General features: G+C 56.1%; 1 protein-coding gene across 2 annotated transcripts in view; it reads right to left on the bottom strand.

Annotated features, from left to right (window-relative positions):
* Window positions 1–17,382, bottom strand: part of CNTN4 (contactin 4) — a 405,422-nt gene that overhangs the window by 20,321 nt on the left and 367,719 nt on the right. For both annotated transcript variants that reach the window (XM_059664558.1, XM_059664559.1), the window contains exon 13: window positions 12,168–12,295. In XM_059664558.1, coding sequence (XP_059520541.1) covers window positions 12,168–12,295 — 128 coding nt within the window. The remainder of the gene's footprint in view (window positions 1–12,167; window positions 12,296–17,382) is intronic.

The raw sequence follows: 17,382 nt of genomic DNA, 5'->3' as shown, positions 1-17,382 counted from the left end.
GCCAGGACCCGGGCCCCACACCTGCCTGTGTTCTCTTCCTAAACATAGCCCTGTCTTGCTTGTCCATCATGCACACGGCGTCCCCAGCACACGCGCACAGGCTACCAGCGGGTAACGCACTGCATTTTCACTCCCTTTCAGGGTTAACTGATTTGAACTAATGCATGAAGCCAGACTAAGCTTTGCACCAGGAGAATTTGCTGATGGGGATCCATGACAGACAGAGTTTACGGAACAGAGCTGCCAGCAGCCAGTGACGAGGGCGCACAGACACCGAATGGGATGGTGCTTGACGTTTGCGATGCCACTGCTTCCCGTGACCAGCAGAGCCTGGACCAGAACGGCCATCCATTTGAAAACAGGTGTTGACCAAAAAAAATTTACTCATTTCTGTAGAGTCTTTTAAGTTTTGAAAACGAATTGTATGTTAGTCAACCCTGACTTTATAATCATTTGTGCCTGGATCTTTCCAAGAAAAACAGCTTCCCCCAAACATGGGGGGTTGGGGAGGGAGCCAGTGACATTTGGTGCAAGAAAAACGTGCGTGCAAATCTCCAAAGAAATACTGGAGCCCTCACTGGTTGGCTCAGCGGATAAAGCGTCGGCCTGAGGACTGACGGGTCCTGGGTTTGATTCTGGTCAAGGGCACATGCCCGGTAGGGGGCAGGCAGAAGGCAGCCGATCCATGATTCTCACTCATCATCGATGTTTCTCTCTCTCCCTTCCTCTCTGAAATCAATACAAATGCATATTAAAAACAACACGGGGGGCCTATAAGCAATGACGACACCTGCCTCGCTTCGGGAGGACGCCGAGAGGAGAGGAGAGGGACGGCTCCCGCAATGAGGCCCGATGCTCAGGCCGCTGCCGGTGAAAGGACCCCTGGGAAATTCAGGGCACAGACTCCCCTTCGCCAGCACCGGGACAGACCCCCAGCGAAGCAGCGCGGCGTTCCCTCGCTCACTAGCCGGGCAACGCACCCATCTGAGGACGACCCCCGAGTGGCTTCCAGGCGAGAGAGTCCGGCTCACGGTGCCCACGCCCAGCCTCGACGCTCTCCGTGCCCATCACGGGCGCCGTGACTAATGCCGCGGACAGGACAGTCTGACCTGTGCCGGGAAGATTAACAACCGGGGAATCGCCACGCGGGCTCCCGATCGTTTGCTATGCTGATGTCTACAGCTACCTTAATGGATTATTTGAGCGGTTTATGGGGCATGGCCAAAAATACACTTTATTGAGGGACATGATGATCTGAGCCGAGCTGAGCTGAGCGCAGTGAGGTCTCTGACTGTGAAATATGAAATCTTTTGAAAACCTGTTTTCACCTCTTGCCTGCTCTTTCATATAATTCCCCGGAGGCCCGGCATCACACAAGGACGAAGAGTAACTCTCAGGAACTTCGGAGAGAATCCCCAAGGATGCTGGGAGATTGCTCACCTCACAGGGTCACGCCAAGGCGCGTGGGGGTGGGAGAGGGGGGTGGGTACCACCCTTCGAAGGGCCATCTGTCCTTCAGCAGGGGGCAGGAGAATTTTCCAGGAATTCCTAATCTGGCTTCCAGGACAGGGTGTGGGTACAGGATGCTAAGCACAGACGTAGCACTCGCACCGTGTCACGCACTGGGGGTCACCCACACGCAGGCCCTGCTTCCTTTACAGGCGCAGTGACGTGGCCCTGCCTATACGGACGGACAGCCCGAGCCCAGTGGCGAGCGGGGCCTGAATAAATCCGATAAATTACGTAGGTCTCGAGGCTGCCGGGCCTGCCCTGCCTGTGCTAGTGGACTGTCTGGCCACAAATAATTTACATTTGGGGATGATTTTATAGGAATAGAGTCATAAAAAAGCCACGAAAGTAATCACGGGGATTATGGATGAGACACCGTGCGAGCTTCTCTCATAAATTATCTCATTTCCTCCTCAGGCCCAATCCATGAGGCTCGGGGAAGTCCGAAGCCCTCTGCACAGCAGCCCAGGGCGTTCTTTATAGGGGCGCGAGCCCACGAGGAAGACAGAGTGGTGGGAGGCTCCCACTGAGGGGGGTGCTGGGAAGCAACTGATGGTGGGCGGACAGGCCTGCAGCCTACGCTGCGACGGGGAACTACAGGCAGCAGACTGGCCCCGTCCAGAACTCCCCCTCCACCCCCCTCCCCGGGGCCGGAACTGCGGTGCGAGGTAGCACTGAAAGTCCTGCATGGATCATGGGACCAATGTTTCTTAGCATCACTTAATCCCCAGACTGTTGCTAGCTCTTGCCCTCCCTCCCTTCCTCCCTCCCTCCCTCCCTCCCTCCCTCCCTCCCTCCCTCCCTCCCTTCCTTCCTCCCTCCCTCCCTCCCTCCCTCCCTCCCTTTCTTCCTTCCTTTTAAATATGATTTTTGAGGGAGAGGGAGAGATGGAAACATCAATGAGAGAGAAACATCGATCTGCTGCCTCCTGCACGCCCCCTACTGGGCCGCCTGGCGTGCCAACAACCCAGGCTCATCTCTGCAGCCCCAGTCTGTCCACAGGGCCTGCCGGTTCACTCCGGTTGGGATGAAGAATTACAGGGCAGCCTAGCGACGTGTCCTCCCTGCCCCCTTCTGGTGCCCGGGCCCCGCCTATTTCACGGCCGCCTCTGTGCACGTCAACACCTGTGTTGCCCGGCCGTCCTGCGCAATGGCGGATTCTTACCCCCTCGGAATTCTCTCTTCCGGGCAGCACACAAGCATCCGTTGCACTGACCTCACCCAGTGCTCTGCATCCTGGTTTTCAAGTCCAGGCAGCTTGGCCTCCCTGTGCTTTGAATTAAACCAGGTGACCTGACAAGCGACAGCGTCCTTTGGGTCAGATGCTGCAGGTCACCGCGGCTGGGCCCTGGCACCTTTCGGAGGCTATTGATTCAGAGCAGCTGACACCCATCTTCCCGGCACGGACCAGTCCGCTGGCGGCACAGAAATGATGGCCATCTCTCCGCGAAGGTTAATCAGGTACCTGGGAGCTCGGCACCGCCCCTCGATAAAGCACAAGTCGCTCCGAGATCAATCGCAGACCCAGCTGCCCACGCCGTGTCCTCGGATCAGGGGACCGCTCCCCAGCCAGATGCTGTGCGGGCAGGGACTGTCTCGCCTGCTGAGAGCACTGATTTGTGGCTTTTATAATCCATGCACAGGGGTAAACAACATAAATATAAGAAGCGGATATAAAGTCATGATTTACTTGTTCTGAGAACGAGCCACTAATCTCTCAGGCCTTGGCTGCTCAGAAAACACGGCGGGCTGTAGGTAGGTTTTTAGGGGCCGGAGCAAGATGCAAAGGGAGGCGCTCTGAGAGCCGCTGGTTCACTGCTGGGTAAGGGGGGGGGAAGGGGGAGGTGTGGAAGCGCAGTGATATTGACTCTCATTGACAGATAACTGCTGCCCGGCCAGTGTAGCTCGCAGTGGTTGAGCATCAACCCATGAACCAGGAGGTCACGGTTTGATTCCCGGTCAGGGCACACGCCTGGGTTGTGGGCTCCATCCCCAGTAGGGGGCGTGCAGGAGGCAGCCGGTCAATGGTTCTCTCTCACCCAACAGGTCTGTGGGCTCCAGTCAGATGAGCTCCAAGAGCCCCCAGTTTGTAACCTGTGGTCACAGCAGACGTCAAAAATGCTGCTGGTGTCTCCCGACACCCCTTTTCCCTCTGCTCCCCTCGCTTCCTGCTCCTCAACCGAGGAATCTGGAGGCAACTGCAGACCTCGGGCTCCGCCACTTCCTCCTGGGGGTGGGGGCGGGGGGCGGGAGGGTGGACCTGGGTCTGAACCCACGCATCCTGCAGGGAGACACCCGGGACCCTGGAGCACGTCCACCCGAGGTGAGACCCACCTCCGGAGCCCCTCTGCCGTGTCCCCCCATCTCTGCCACCAGCTGCCTCCCGCACAAGCCGATGTGGGGGGCTGTCGGCCCAACAACCCTGACTTACTCTCAAGGGTTTAAAGCTCAGGCATGAGCAGAGGAATCGGCGACGGAACTTCCTCAGACTCCACCATGAGACTAGAGAGAGGGGCCCTTCACTGGACTGTTTTAGACTGTGCCCCTTGCAATTAGTGGGATAACCTTTTCAGCCCACACTGCGCTGCTGGTTATGATCACTTCACGCTGGGAGGGAAAACAGATGCCGGGAATGAGAACATGAAGCGGAGGCCACAGAATCCTGCCCGGGGGCACGCTCCTGCCGGGGGCAGAGACGCACAAGGTGGAAATACGTTTCTCAAACCGCAGAACTGCGGCCTGACAGCGTTTCAGTGCCCACAGGGTCAGCATCGTCCGCACAGGCCCCGGGTCGGCCCTGAGGATGCGGGCAGGCGCTCAGACCACACCCCCGCCTGCTGCCCCCGCACTGTCCCCAGGCCCACGTCCCACGGCAACTGATGTCACGCCAACGACAGGATCACTGGCCTCATCTTGTGCGTGGCCTAATTATTTGAAGCTTTTTCCTTTTTTAAAACCCTCACCTGGGGATTTTTAAAAAAATTGATTTTAGAGCGAGAAGAAGGGAGAGGGGGAGGGAAAAAGGGAGAGGGAGAGGAAGAGAGAGAGAGAAAAAAAAGTGAGAGTGAAACAGCATGAGCCTCTCATACTTGCCCTGACCAGGAATTGGACCTGCAACCTAGGTATGTGCCCTGACCGGGAATCGAACCTGCAACCTTCTGGTGTACAGGATGACACACCAACCAACCGAGCCCTCCGGCCGGGGTGAAACTTTTTCCTCTGATTGAACAAAAATAATACCCTCTGCTCCAATACTTCTGCCATATGTAGGCGTTTCCCAGGGGCTTGTTAAACATGACGATTCCTGGCCCTCGTGTACAAAAGACGCCCAGACAACTGTGATGCCTGTGGCCCAGGGCCCACAGCGTCGAGAGGGCGGGAAACGGACACGTCATCTGTGTCTTTGGCTATTCCCTCACATTTGGGTGGCATCGGGGAGTCCCCTGGGCCCCTGTACTGGTCTCTGTCATCCATTTCCATGGTCTCACCCATGAAGAAGTGTCTGTGCAAACAGCAAGGTGACCAGATGTCTCGCTGAGATGGAGGGCAAAACCGATGGAGACAGACACCTGTGACATCAGGGGAGGCCTGGGCGTGGCTGAGGAAAGTCTACAGAGCACAAGGCCCTTCTGATTGGACAATGGATCCCACTCTTCCAGACAGGATGCAAGCTTTGCCTACATGGAAGCAGTTCTACGACTGCGGAGAGAGTGGGGTTAATACCAGAGGGGTGACATGTTTTCCAATTTGGGAAATCTTTGAGCTGCTGGACCTAATCGTCACCTGACCACAGCTCCGGACTTTCCCACACCGACTGTGGGAGTGCTGGAGGCACGTCAGAGGCCACGGTGCTTACTGACATATCCTCTCCCACCTCCACCTTGAACTCCTCAAATGGCTGCATAAGAGAGACAACCATCCGCCCTGGCCGGTTTGGCTCAGTGGATAGAGCATTGGCCTGTGGACGGGAGGGTCTCAAGTTCGATTCCACTCAAGGGCACGTACCTTGGTTGCAAGCTCCATCCCTGGCCGGCCTGGTTGCGGGAGGCAACCCATCGATGCATCTCTCTCACATCGATGTTTCTCTGTCTCTCCACCTCCTTCCCACTCTCTCTAAAAAAAAAAATCAATGGAAAATGTCCTTGGGTGAGGATTAACAACAACAGCAAAAAGACCACCGTTCTCACCTTTCAGAAATGGACCTTGCTGGAGTCCATCAGAGAGCGATGATGGAGATGCCAATTAACTCGCTCTCATCTTGCTCAGATTCTGTATTTAACCTAAAGGCCCTCGGTCTTTTGGGCGGTTTGCTCAGATTTGATTGCCTTTGACAACCAGAGAAATTGAATCATGGCGTGGAGGGGCCACCCCGCTGCCTCGGGCACAGAGAACAGATATCAGGAGAGGAAGGCGAGAGTCACTCATGAATTATTCTCACATGTGTCTTCTCTGGCTCAGGGTTTGTGAGAGACCAAACGATTCTTTTTAAAAATGTTTTTATTGATTTTTAGATAGAGAGGAAAGGAGGGAGGGAGGGAGGGAGGGAGAGAGAGAGAAACATCAACGATAAGAGAGAATCATTAAACGGCTGCCTCCTACACGCCCCCTAGTGGGGATCGAGCCTGCAACCGTGGCATATGCCCTGACCTGGAATCGAACCTGTGACCTCTTGGTTCATAGGTCTAGGCTCAACCACTGAGCCACACTGTTCTTTACAGAGTTGGGACCAAGTGTTGGCTTCACCTTGAAAATGCAGAAGGATGGATGGATGAATCTCTCTCTCTCTCTCTCTCTCTCTCTCTCTCTCTCTCTCTCTCTCTCACACACACACACACACACACACACAACCTCTGCTCCTCAGAGGGCATGTGCCCATACACCCGTCCATATGGCCCAGCGGCGCTCTCAAACCACAGGAAGCTCAGGTATTGAGGCACAGAGGATGAAAGGACTTAATTTTCCTTTCTTTTGTCAATTGATCACACAATTAGCCATTTAAAACCCACCTCAACTTTGGAATTGACAAAAACAAAAAACAAAACAAAACAAAACACACCCTAGTTGGAAACAAACTGTATTGATCTTCAAGCCTTTTATGGACGGAGAAGCTCAACACAGACCACCTCCCCCTTCAGGAGGGGCGCGGCTCCCAGATGACAGACGGAACCGGGAAAGACGCGCGTGAGGAAGCGGCGGGCTTTCAATGACGTGTTTGGGAAATATATAACCTTAATAATGCCGGGGACTGGCTCAGAGGGGGTGGCAGAGGCAGGTCCGGGATCTGTGCTCTTTAATATCACCTTCCTCTCCAGAGGGCTCATCACATCGACAGCCACGTCGTCCTGGCTGTGAAACAGCGGAAACCAGGCGATGAGTTCGGCCTGTGCCGCCTTGAGCGGGGAACGCGGGCGCCCGGGCCAGGCAGGTGGGCATGTCCACTGCGCTGCTTATTATCCGCGGGTGGTCACACGGCCAATTCAGCAGAGTGAGCACCGCCCGCGGCTCCGGATGCCGGAAGGACGCCGTGCCGGCCTCACTCCATGAAGTGGCCTCATCTTCTGTTGCCTTGTTAGTTTTGGTGATTTTGATTGATAAGCTCTCATTAGGAAATAAACCATCGATTTCATTCTACAATGGAGTGTTTTCCTTAAAAGAAAGCGTTTGGATTAGGAGTTAAATAGCAGCAGTAGTAAGGCGTTCTCTGTCCTACAGCATCGGGGAGAGAAGCCGGAAGTCAGACCCACCGTGCGGGTGATTTTACTATAATATCTGACCACGTGGAAGGAGCCCCACCTCAGGCCTTCTTTTTAATTTGAGGTTGTATAGATAGAAAACGACATTTTTTTTAAACCAATACTTAATGGTCTCATTTCTACAATTAATGGTCTTCAAAATTTTTTGAAAAGATGTTTAAATTGATTTTTAGAGAGAGAGGAAGGGAGAGGGAGAGAGAAATACCGATGTGAGAGGAAACATCCATCAGCTGCCTCCTGCACACCCCCTCCCCCGGGACTGAGCCCGCAACCGGGGCATGTGCCCAACCAGCGACCTCTCGGTGCACAGGACGATGCCCAACCAATGGAGCCGCACTGGCCAGGGCTGGTCTTTACCTGTGTACAGACCTCCAGCCTCCCCTCCGAACGCACATTAAAACCTTCCTTAATAAAGCGCTACCAGTGCAACTAGCGCCCCCCCCCAACCTGTGATAGACCCTGAACTTGAATTTGCTTGGTGCATGTGCAGAGTTCCTTGGGGTAGGACAAGGTTTCTCCATGTATGGTCTGGTGCCACCAGCTCGAGTCGGCCCAGGTCATTTTGGATGCAGTTCAGCAGGTAACTGTGGTGACAGCAGCCCCCTTTCACGCCCTGCCTTCCCTTCACGCCCAGGAGGGGATCCGAGGGGGTGGGTTGCTGTTACCACGTTACCGGGCTGAACAACACCGTGTTCCTCTTCTCCAGGACCGACGCCGAGAAACACCCGTCAGGTGGGACCCGCGCAGCGAGCACCTGTGTCACGCAGGGCGGGGCCTTAACTGCTGCAGAGAGACAATGGGGTAGTAGCAGCGCTGCGTGTCAGCGTAGCCCCCTCCATGCAGCTCCCAATCATGCGGACAGCCGCCAACCCTCTGTTCAGAGGCCGGATATTATGCTTTGGGTTAGGAGTTGGGGGCGGGGGGAGGGGAGTCTCACTTGAGAACTGTTCTTGCTTAAAATTAAAACCACAACTGGCCAGCGTGGCTCCGTGGTTGAGTGTCAACCTATGGACCAGGAGGTCACGGTTGGATTCCCGGTCGGGGCACATGCCTGGGTTGTGGGCTCCATCCCCAGTGTGGGGCGTGCAGGAGGCCACAGATCCATGATACTCTCTCATCACTGATGTTTCTATCTCTTCCTCTCCCTTCCTCTCAGAAATCGATAAAAATATATTTACAAAATGAAAACCACAAACCCAAATCCCGAACACACTCTAAGCAGCTTGAAAAATGAAACCAGTGAGATGCAGGAAGTCAGACGAGGGATGGAATTGAGAGCCCCCTGGCGCCTGTCGGTCCTGCTGTCTGAAGCCCTGGCCCCGGGGGAAGGGGAGTATCTGCCCATCAGACGCTGGCGCCAGAGGTCGGCCCTAACCCTCCTGGCCCTGGGGTGGCTCAGTCCCGCCCGCTCCCCTCTCCTTGCCGACCCGCGGTGACCTTGCTGACCCGCGGTGACCTTGCTGACCTACAATGACCTTGCCGACCCGCAGTGACCTTGCCGACCCGCAGTGACCTTGCTGACCTACAATGACCTTGCCGACCCACAGTGACCTTGCTGACTTAGAATGACCTTGCTGACCCGCAGCGACCTTGCTGACCCGCGGTGACCTTGCTGACCTACAATGACCTTGCCGACCCGCAGTGACCTTGCTGACCTACAATGACCTTGCCGACCCGCAGTGACCTTGCTGACCCGCGGTGACCTTGCTGACCTGCAGTGACCTTGCTGACCTGCAGTGACCTTGCTGACCCGCAGTGACCTTGCTGACCTGCAGTGACCTTGCTGACCCGCAGTGACCTTGCCGACCCACAGTGACCTTGATGACCCGCGGTGACCTTGCTGACCTACAGTGACCTTGCTGACCTACAATGACCTTGCTGACCCGCAGTGACCTTGCTGACCTGCAGTGACCTTGCTGACCCGCAGTGACCTTGCTGACCTACAATGACCTTGCTGACCCGCAGTGACCTTGCCGACCCACGGTGACCTTGCTGACCCGCGGTGACCTTGCTGACCTACAGTGACCTTGCTGACCGACCTACAGTGACCTTGCTGACCCACAGTGACCTTGCTGACCCACAGTGACACTGTCCGCACCATGGGGGCGGGTGGGGAGGAAGAGAATGGGCTTTAAAAGTGGTGTTAACGACAGAATCACAGTGACAGGACAGAGACGGGTGTTCTGATGGCTGACCTTCCGGGCGTTTCTATCACATTCACATCAGGAGGTGAAAATGAATACAGGGCTTCTCCGATAAATTAGTCTCTTTGTAGCTTTCCAAGCTGAATGAAATCCAGGCCGGGTCCTGGTCAACCCCAGAGTCACACCGGCCAGGCAGGCATTGCCATTTTATTAAAACACAACAACAGCTACTATTGTTTCCGAAGTCCCAGGCACGCGCTAAACACGTAACATGGGTTATCTCAGCCACCGCAACATCCCACGTGTACGAGGCCAGCAATGCTTGTTGCCATGAAGGCTGGTTATGTGTCCAATGTCCCAGGCCAGCACATGGGAGAAATGAGGCCCAAAGTCAGATCTCTCTGACCCCAAGCCCAACCCTTAACCGCTGCTGAAGGCTGCTGCCTGCATAACATCTCCATGACTGACAGGTGCTCTGCGACAGGGCTCAGCGCAGCACCTCAGATGCCCGGGCCTGGCTGGTCCCTGGGCCCCTTCCTGCTGAGGGCTGCCCGGGATCTGGCTGGTCCCTGAGCCCCCTTCCGGGCTGAGGGCTGCCCGGGATCTGGCTGGTCCCTGAGCCCCCTTCCGGGCTGAGGGCTGCCCGGGATCTGGCTGGTCCCTGAGCCCCCTTCCTGGCTGAGGGCTGCCCGGGCCTGGCTGGTCCCTGGGCCCCTTCCTGCTGAGGGCTGCCCGGGATCTGGCTGGTCCCTGAGCCCCCTTCCGGGCTGAGGGCTGCCCGGGATCTGGCTGGTCCCTGAGCCCCCTTCCTGGCTGAGGGCTGCCCGGGCCTGGCTGGTCCCTGGGCCCCTTCCTGGCTGAGGGCTGCCCGGGCCTGGCTGGTCCCTGAGCCCCTTCCTGGCTGAGGGCTGCCCGGGCCTGGCTGGTCCCTGGGCCCCTTCCTGCTGAGGGCTGCCCGGGATCTGGCTGGTCCCTGAGCCCCCTTCCTGGCTGAGGGCTGCCCGGGCCTGGCTGGTCCCTGGGCCCCTTCCTGGCTGAGGGCTGCCCGGGCCTGGCTGGTCCCTGAGCCCCTTCCTGGCTGAGGGCTGCCCGGGATCTGGCTGGTCCCTGAGCCCCCTTCCTGGCTGAGGGCTGCCCGGGCCTGGCTGGTCCCTGGGCCCCCTTCCTGCTGAGGGCTGCCCGGGCCTGGCTGGTCTCTGAGCCCCCTTCCTGGCTGAGGGCTGCCCGGGCCTGGCTGGTCCCTGGGCCCCTTCCTGCTGAGGGCTGCCCGGGCCTGGCTGGTCTCTGAGCCCCTTCCTGCTGAGGTCACAGACATTAGCAAAGGGCTCCGCTGGAGTTTGTTTCACTTGGGCCCTCTAAGCGCCTGCCCTTTGCCCTGTGAAGCAGAGAGAACATGTGGGCAGATTCGCCGGTGCCATGGCCCCGAGTGGAGAATTAACGGACTGAAGTCACGGAAGTCATTCTAAACACAGACCTACTCTGGCTCCGGGCTTTCCAATCTTCACCGGCGCAGACATGCGTGTTTCGAATAAAAAGGCTTCCCCAGATGGTCGGACGTGTCCAACTTCCCACGTGACCCCGGACATGTAACCCGGCGACTCCTGAGGTTCCTCCGGAACCACCATTGAGGCCAATATCCTTCCTGGACATGTTTATTTGCCTGAGGCCCTCTCACTTCACAGAGGGCGCTACGCAGGGGCAAGAAGGGAGTCATGGGTGGGGGGGCGGCATCTCTCTTATGGAGAAACAGGAACACGAGTGAAAGAGTCCTGGTGCGGCAGGAAGAGCCAACGGGCACACGCACCAGGATTCCCGGGTTCACGTCCCTTCTGCTTCCCGTGACCTCGAGGGAGCCCCACCCTGAGCTCCACGTTCCTCGGTCAGAGCATCGCCAAGGGGCCTTTAACTCAGAAATTCCACGAGGAGGCGTGAGATACAGCGGCAGAAATGCAGATGACACGTCATTGAAAACCACACCCCTCACAGCTCCCACTCGGGGCTCAGCCCAGCCCATCCGCCGGTGCGGTGCTGGGAGCGTGAGGGACAGGGACGACCAGGTGCATGGAAATTTCTATTCCCTCAAAACCGGCCGCGCAGCCCAGAGGAGGTTGTTAGCAGATTAACCCACAGCCTCAGCCCCTAGGACCCAGACGGCGCCCTCCCGGATCGCCAATGTTGCTCCTGAAACTGTCGCTAAAAACTGTGGCTTTGAGTCGTGGGTTTTCAGTGTTGGCCCTGTGTTCCCAGGCATGAGTCTGGAATCAACAGAGACTTGAGCTGTAATGAAAGGACTGGCGATACCGTGAGTCACAACACCATCCTGCACACGGGGCTGTGGTCCTCAGGGCTGAGCTGGGGGATTCGGAAACGAGGGAGCCTTTCCGTCACATCCGTCCCTGACAGCCCCTTGGGACGATCTGTGGCAGCGTGTTTGCCACGACAAGTTAATTTAGAAGCAGCGACACCTGCACAGCGGGCTCGGAGCGATGCCACGTGTACAAACCACAGGACTGGGCAGGTGGACCTGCGTTCGCGACGGCGACCTCCGGGTCCTCACCCTTCACCACCAGGCTCCCCCTGCTGGTCCTCACCCTTCACCACCAGGCTCCCCCTGCTGGTCCTTACCCTTCACCACCAGGCTCCCCCTGCTGGTCCTCACCCTTCACCACCAGGCTCCCCCTGCTGGTCCTCACCCTTCACCACCAGGCTCCCCCTGCTGGTCCTTACCCTTCACCACCAGGCTCCCCGTGCTGGTCCTTACCCTTCACCACCAGGCTCCCCGTGCTGCTCGCAGTCCCGAAGTGGTTCGTGGCGACGCAGGTGTAACTCCCGGCGTCGGCTTTCGTCACATTGACGATCCTGAGGCTCCCGTCTTCCGAAATGGTGATTCTGAAAGCAAAGAGCATAAACCCCGTGGTGAGGCTACCTCGCAGGACCAACTGGCAGGTACAGTGGGGCCTTGACTTACGAGTGTCCCGACTAACGAGTTTTTTGAGATACCAGCTGTCTCTCGGCCGATTTTTTGGATTGAGTTGATAGAGTCATTTGAGTTAACGAGCTCCTTAACGAGCTCGGTCTCGGAACGAATTAAACTCGTAAGTCAAGGCCCCACTGCATTGCTGTCGTCTTTCAAACGGTAAATCACGGTTCATCACTTGACAGTTTCCTCTTTTTTTTTTAAGTTTTAATTTAAGAAAAAAGTTTTAATTTTTTAAATATGTCTTTCTTGACTTTAGAGAAAGGGAGAGGGAGAGAGAGAGAAACATGGACCGGCCGCCTCCTGCACGCCCCCTAATGGGGATCGAGCCCCCAACCCGGAATTGAAAGGGTGACGACTTGGTTCACGGGTTGACGCTTAACCACTGAGCCACGCCGGCCGGGCCGATGATCTTTTAAAACACAAATTGGATTATTGGATCGCACCCCTCACTCCCCAGACTCTAACCGCTTAGCACACCGGCCAGGACCCTGTTGTTTCTAGATGAGGTTTTGAAGTTTCCATTTCGTTTTAGTTTCCCCGCCTTCGCCTGTTGGCCGACCGGCAGCTACTAGCTTGATATTGAACTTGGTGCTCCTCCAAACACTCATGACCAGTGATCGAAGGAGATGAAAGGAACTGGAAGTGTAGATCTGCTCCTGGCTCCGAGCAGGGGGGTCTCTTTTGAAATCATTGGTGATATCAGAGAAAAGGAAAAATGACAAAGCAGAGAGGAGCAAAAATAAAAGCCTGACACGGGACTCCATTTTCCCCACGCGGAGAGGTCATGACTCACCACACGGTGCATCACCTCCTGCAGGGAGAGGCGGCCCCCATCCCCGGGGAGTTGGGACCCACAGAGGACGGGCAGATCTGGAATTCTGCCATAAATCGACTCACTCTCGCTTCTCCGAGGCTCTGGGCTACAGACACAGAGGAGCTGGCCTCGTCAGTCCCATGAGTCACAGCTGGCGGGGGACAAGGGACCTTGAAAAGTGCTGGCCTTTGCTTTTGGGGCCCAAGTGACAGGTGACAAAAGCTGCCACCTGCACCATAACCCACCGCCTGCGGGAGGGCCGTCCCTTAATAGGGACCGGGGTTTTCTGAGCGGTTCTGCCCAGAGGCCCCAGAGATGGGGAAGGGGCGGCGTGTCCTCGCCTGCCTCTGGGTCACAGGGACACGGCCCTTCTAAGAGAGGCCCTTTGACATACAATGTAGAGGGGATGATGGGTTCCTGTCTCCCTCTACACAGGCAAGCAAGGGACGGATCACCCTGTCCGGCTGGTGTGGCTCAGTGGTTGAGCGTCGACCTATGAACCGGGAGGTCATGATTCGATTCCCGGTCAGGGCACATGCCCAGGTTGTGTGCTTTATCCCCCATGAGGGGTGCGCAGGAGACAGCCAATCAATGATTCTCTCTCATCATTGATGTTTCTCTCTCTCTCTCCCCCTTCCTCTCTGAAATCAATAATTAATAAAAAAACTAAAAAAACCCCAACCCATGTGTCTGGTCCAGGGCAGAGATAGTAACTCAGGTATATCAGTGATCAGTGAAGTTTGACAAGGATGGGGGTGGGGGGGGCGCGTATGGTTAAAAAGAACAGATCGCTGTGAATCTGACCCAGTTAGAGCAAGGCACAGGATAACATTAGACCTGTGTGCACTGTCTGTGTGCACCACCTGTGTGTGCAGTGCCGTGTGTGCACTGTTTGTGTGCGCAGCACCTGTGTGTGCACCGCCTGTGCGAAGTGCCATGTGAACTGCCTGTGTGTGCAGCGCCTGTGTGTGCAATGCCATGTGTGCAGTGCCATGTGTGCAGTGCCGTGTGTTCACTGTGTGTGCACTGCCTGTGTGTGCACTGCCTGTGTGTGCACCACCTGTGTGTGCACCACCTGTGTGTGCTGGGATTCCTCACACACCTTTCTCTAAGAACCAGCACACCGCATTTCTCACAAATCTGGTCCATGAGGCTCTTGTGGGAAGGGGGAGCTTGGAAGGATGATGAAAGGAATGTAGTTAGGAATCCTGAAAGCAGGGGCGACCTCAAGCAACACACCAAATGTGCAGCAATTCTTTTCAAAGAAGGCAGCGCAGTGAATTATTCAAATTGGGTAATGCTGATCATAACAAAATGAGATTGGCTGATATCAGCCCAACAAAGCCTGCCTTTGTCGCTTCATCTGTGCCCAGTGTCTCAGGTCAGGGGACACAGAACTGTGGGACAGGGTTGCCTCGGGCCGGTGATCAGAGCGAGATAGGGAACTTAATAGAAATATTCTTGTGTGTGTGTGTGTGTGTGTGTGTGTGTGTGCGCGCGCGCGCGCACGCACGCACGCACGCACATGGGTTAGGACCAAAGGTCCAAAACTAAGAAACAGAACGACCATTAACATTTATGAGTTACACGAGGGATGAAAAATCCGATGTTAACAGCGAGTTCAGCTCTTAACAATGAGGTGACCCGAATAGTAAGTGACGTGGGGAGACTCACTTGGCAGCGGTCAAATAGCCCAGGGAAAGCAGATGAAAAGAATGGAAGCCACAGGAGGTCTGCATAATGAGCAGCCGGCCATGAATTAGAGCTGCAATTAGACCCGTGTGCTCGGAACAGGGAACTCGGCTTCTCCTGCAGGCAAAGCGCTCAGGGGCTTCTGCACCTGCCTCCGGGATAGTGCAGGGGCCCACGGGACAGCCCTGCCAGGGTCTCCTCCTCGCTGCTATTTACCACCCAGTTTGCAAGTTTTTACAGCGTCTTTTCTTGTTGCTGTTGTTCATCTCATCTGAGGATATTTTTCCATTGATTTTTAGAGAGTGGAATGGAGGGAGGGAGAGAGACACACAGAGAGAGACACCTCGATCGGTTGCCTCCCACACAAGCCCCAACCAGGGCCGGGGATCGACCCTGCAACCCAGGTATGTGCCCTTGACCGGAATTGAACCCGGGACCCTTCAGTCCAGAGGCCGATGCTCTATCCACTGAGCCACACCGGCGAGGGCTTCACAGCATCTTAGTCCCACTGCAGTCGGAATGCCCTGCCATTCCCAAAGTCCCCGTGGAGGAAGAAACCCCTAAAAGCTACTGGAAAGTGAAGTTCCCAGGGATGCTAAAACCCGAGAGGAACCATTTTCCTTCTGTGAAATTAAGCATAAAATTTACTTTTATAATAGAAGTTGTGCCTTTGCACTTTTCCACGGTGTCTTTCTCCAGGCGACGCGCTCCCAGGTTCCCACGGCGACCGAAGGACTTACTCCAAGCCCTCCAGAATCCCACGTTGTTTTTAGGTTGCGGGTACAAGCTGGCCCAGTTTGGAAAATGTTTGGCAAATGTACATTATGGTGTGCTGGGCTCCTGGCCAGCTCATGTGACATCCCCGAATCACTTCCAGGTCATTCACCAGGGTCACCCGTCGGAGGACAGGGAAGGAAGGACAAGCACAGGCGTGTATGTTTATGCGAAAAGCCTGCCTGGGAAGAGCTGTTGCAACATGCCTTCGAGTTTCTCTATCCATCGAGCCGTCCTTGGGCCATCCTGTGCCCCTGGGGCCACGGGCATCTCAGAATAAGCCAGGAATCATTAGCTACGAAGAGATCGCCCTCTTCCGCATTTCTGCAGCCTCTCCGATGATAAGACGAGGGAATCCAGAGTCCTTTGGTCTTGGCCCGCTCCGTGTAGCCGGGGCGGCATCAGGCCACGGGCGCTCCTGGGCACCTGCCGCCTGCGAGGCTCCGGATGCGAGAGGAAAGCAGCCGCGCTGCTCTGGTCACGGGGCCCTTGTGGCGTGGATGTGGACGGCTCACCTGTTGCACCTGGTGAATGGGTGCGCCGGGGAGGTGATGTGCACCCGGGTGGAAGGTGGGGCCATCACTCTTCGGGAGGTGAGGGACCCCAAGTTAAACTCTCAGCTGTGTCATGAACGAGTGTTGAGTGAAAGAGAAATTGTAAGCTGTCTAGACCTTGGTTTCCTCATCAATAAAGGAAGCATTGGGCCCGGCTGGCCGTGGCTCAGGGGTTGAGTGTCGACCTATGAACCAGGAGGTCACGGTTTGATTCCCTGTCAGGGCACACGCCTGGGTTGCCGGCTCAATCCCCAGTAGGGGGCGTGCAGGAGGCCGCTGATCCATGAGTCTCTCTCAGCATTGATGTTTCTCTCTCTCTCTCTCTCCCTCCCTCTCCCTTCCTCTCTGGAATCAATACAAATATACTTAAAAAATACATGAAGCACTGAGTCACTTTAGGGACTTAAACAGCTTAACTGACAAGCAGGTGCTTTGAGCACTAAGCGTGCCGCGTTGCCCCAGGCTGGTGTGCCGGTGATGAGCCCGGGATCTCTGGGTCCTTTCTCCAAGACTGGCCCCTGGACCAGCGGTGCTGGGATGCCCGGGGGCTGCTAGGAAATGCAGAATCCCGGGCCTCAGCTCAGATGTTCTGAGTCAGAATTTTTATCTGAAAAACACTCCTCGATATCTGTATGCTCCTCAAATTCAGAGACGCGCTGAGCCACATAGGAGCGGACTTGGACTTGCAACGCGAGTCTCCCAGTTCTCAGAGGGCAATGCATGGGAGAATCGATACAGTCACTAAGCCGATTTAGTGGCCCGAGACAATGTGGCTGCCCGCTCCAGCCGTCCTGTGAAGAATCAGTGGCCACCTTCCCCGTGTCCTCGCCCCGAGAGCCGCCGTGGGCCCTCAGCTTCCACCCCCCAAGTCCCACCCTCCCATCCATTCCCCTGTGCTCCCGTCAGCGGCAGGCATTTCCGTCCATCGCCACCAAAGAATGCGGACACGTTCGCCCTGGGAAACAAAGGCCTTGGCGGGCCGGGGACCATGGGGACAGGAGAGGGCAGCCTTCCAATATTTAGAGAAATGTTCGAGAAACAAGCTGGGATTTCCCCTGCACCACACCAGGGAGCTGGCTTCCAATGCAACGACAAAACCTGTTTATGGATAAACATTTTGATAAAAATTCCCTAAGGGGTACAATTCTCCACAACAGGCATG

This window comes from Myotis daubentonii, chromosome 14, assembly GCF_963259705.1.
Source record: "Myotis daubentonii chromosome 14, mMyoDau2.1, whole genome shotgun sequence".
In the NCBI taxonomy this organism is placed as follows: domain Eukaryota; kingdom Metazoa; phylum Chordata; class Mammalia; order Chiroptera; family Vespertilionidae; genus Myotis; species Myotis daubentonii.
Note: the sequence above shows the minus strand (reverse complement) of the source record. Positions and strands in the feature narration are given on the sequence as shown.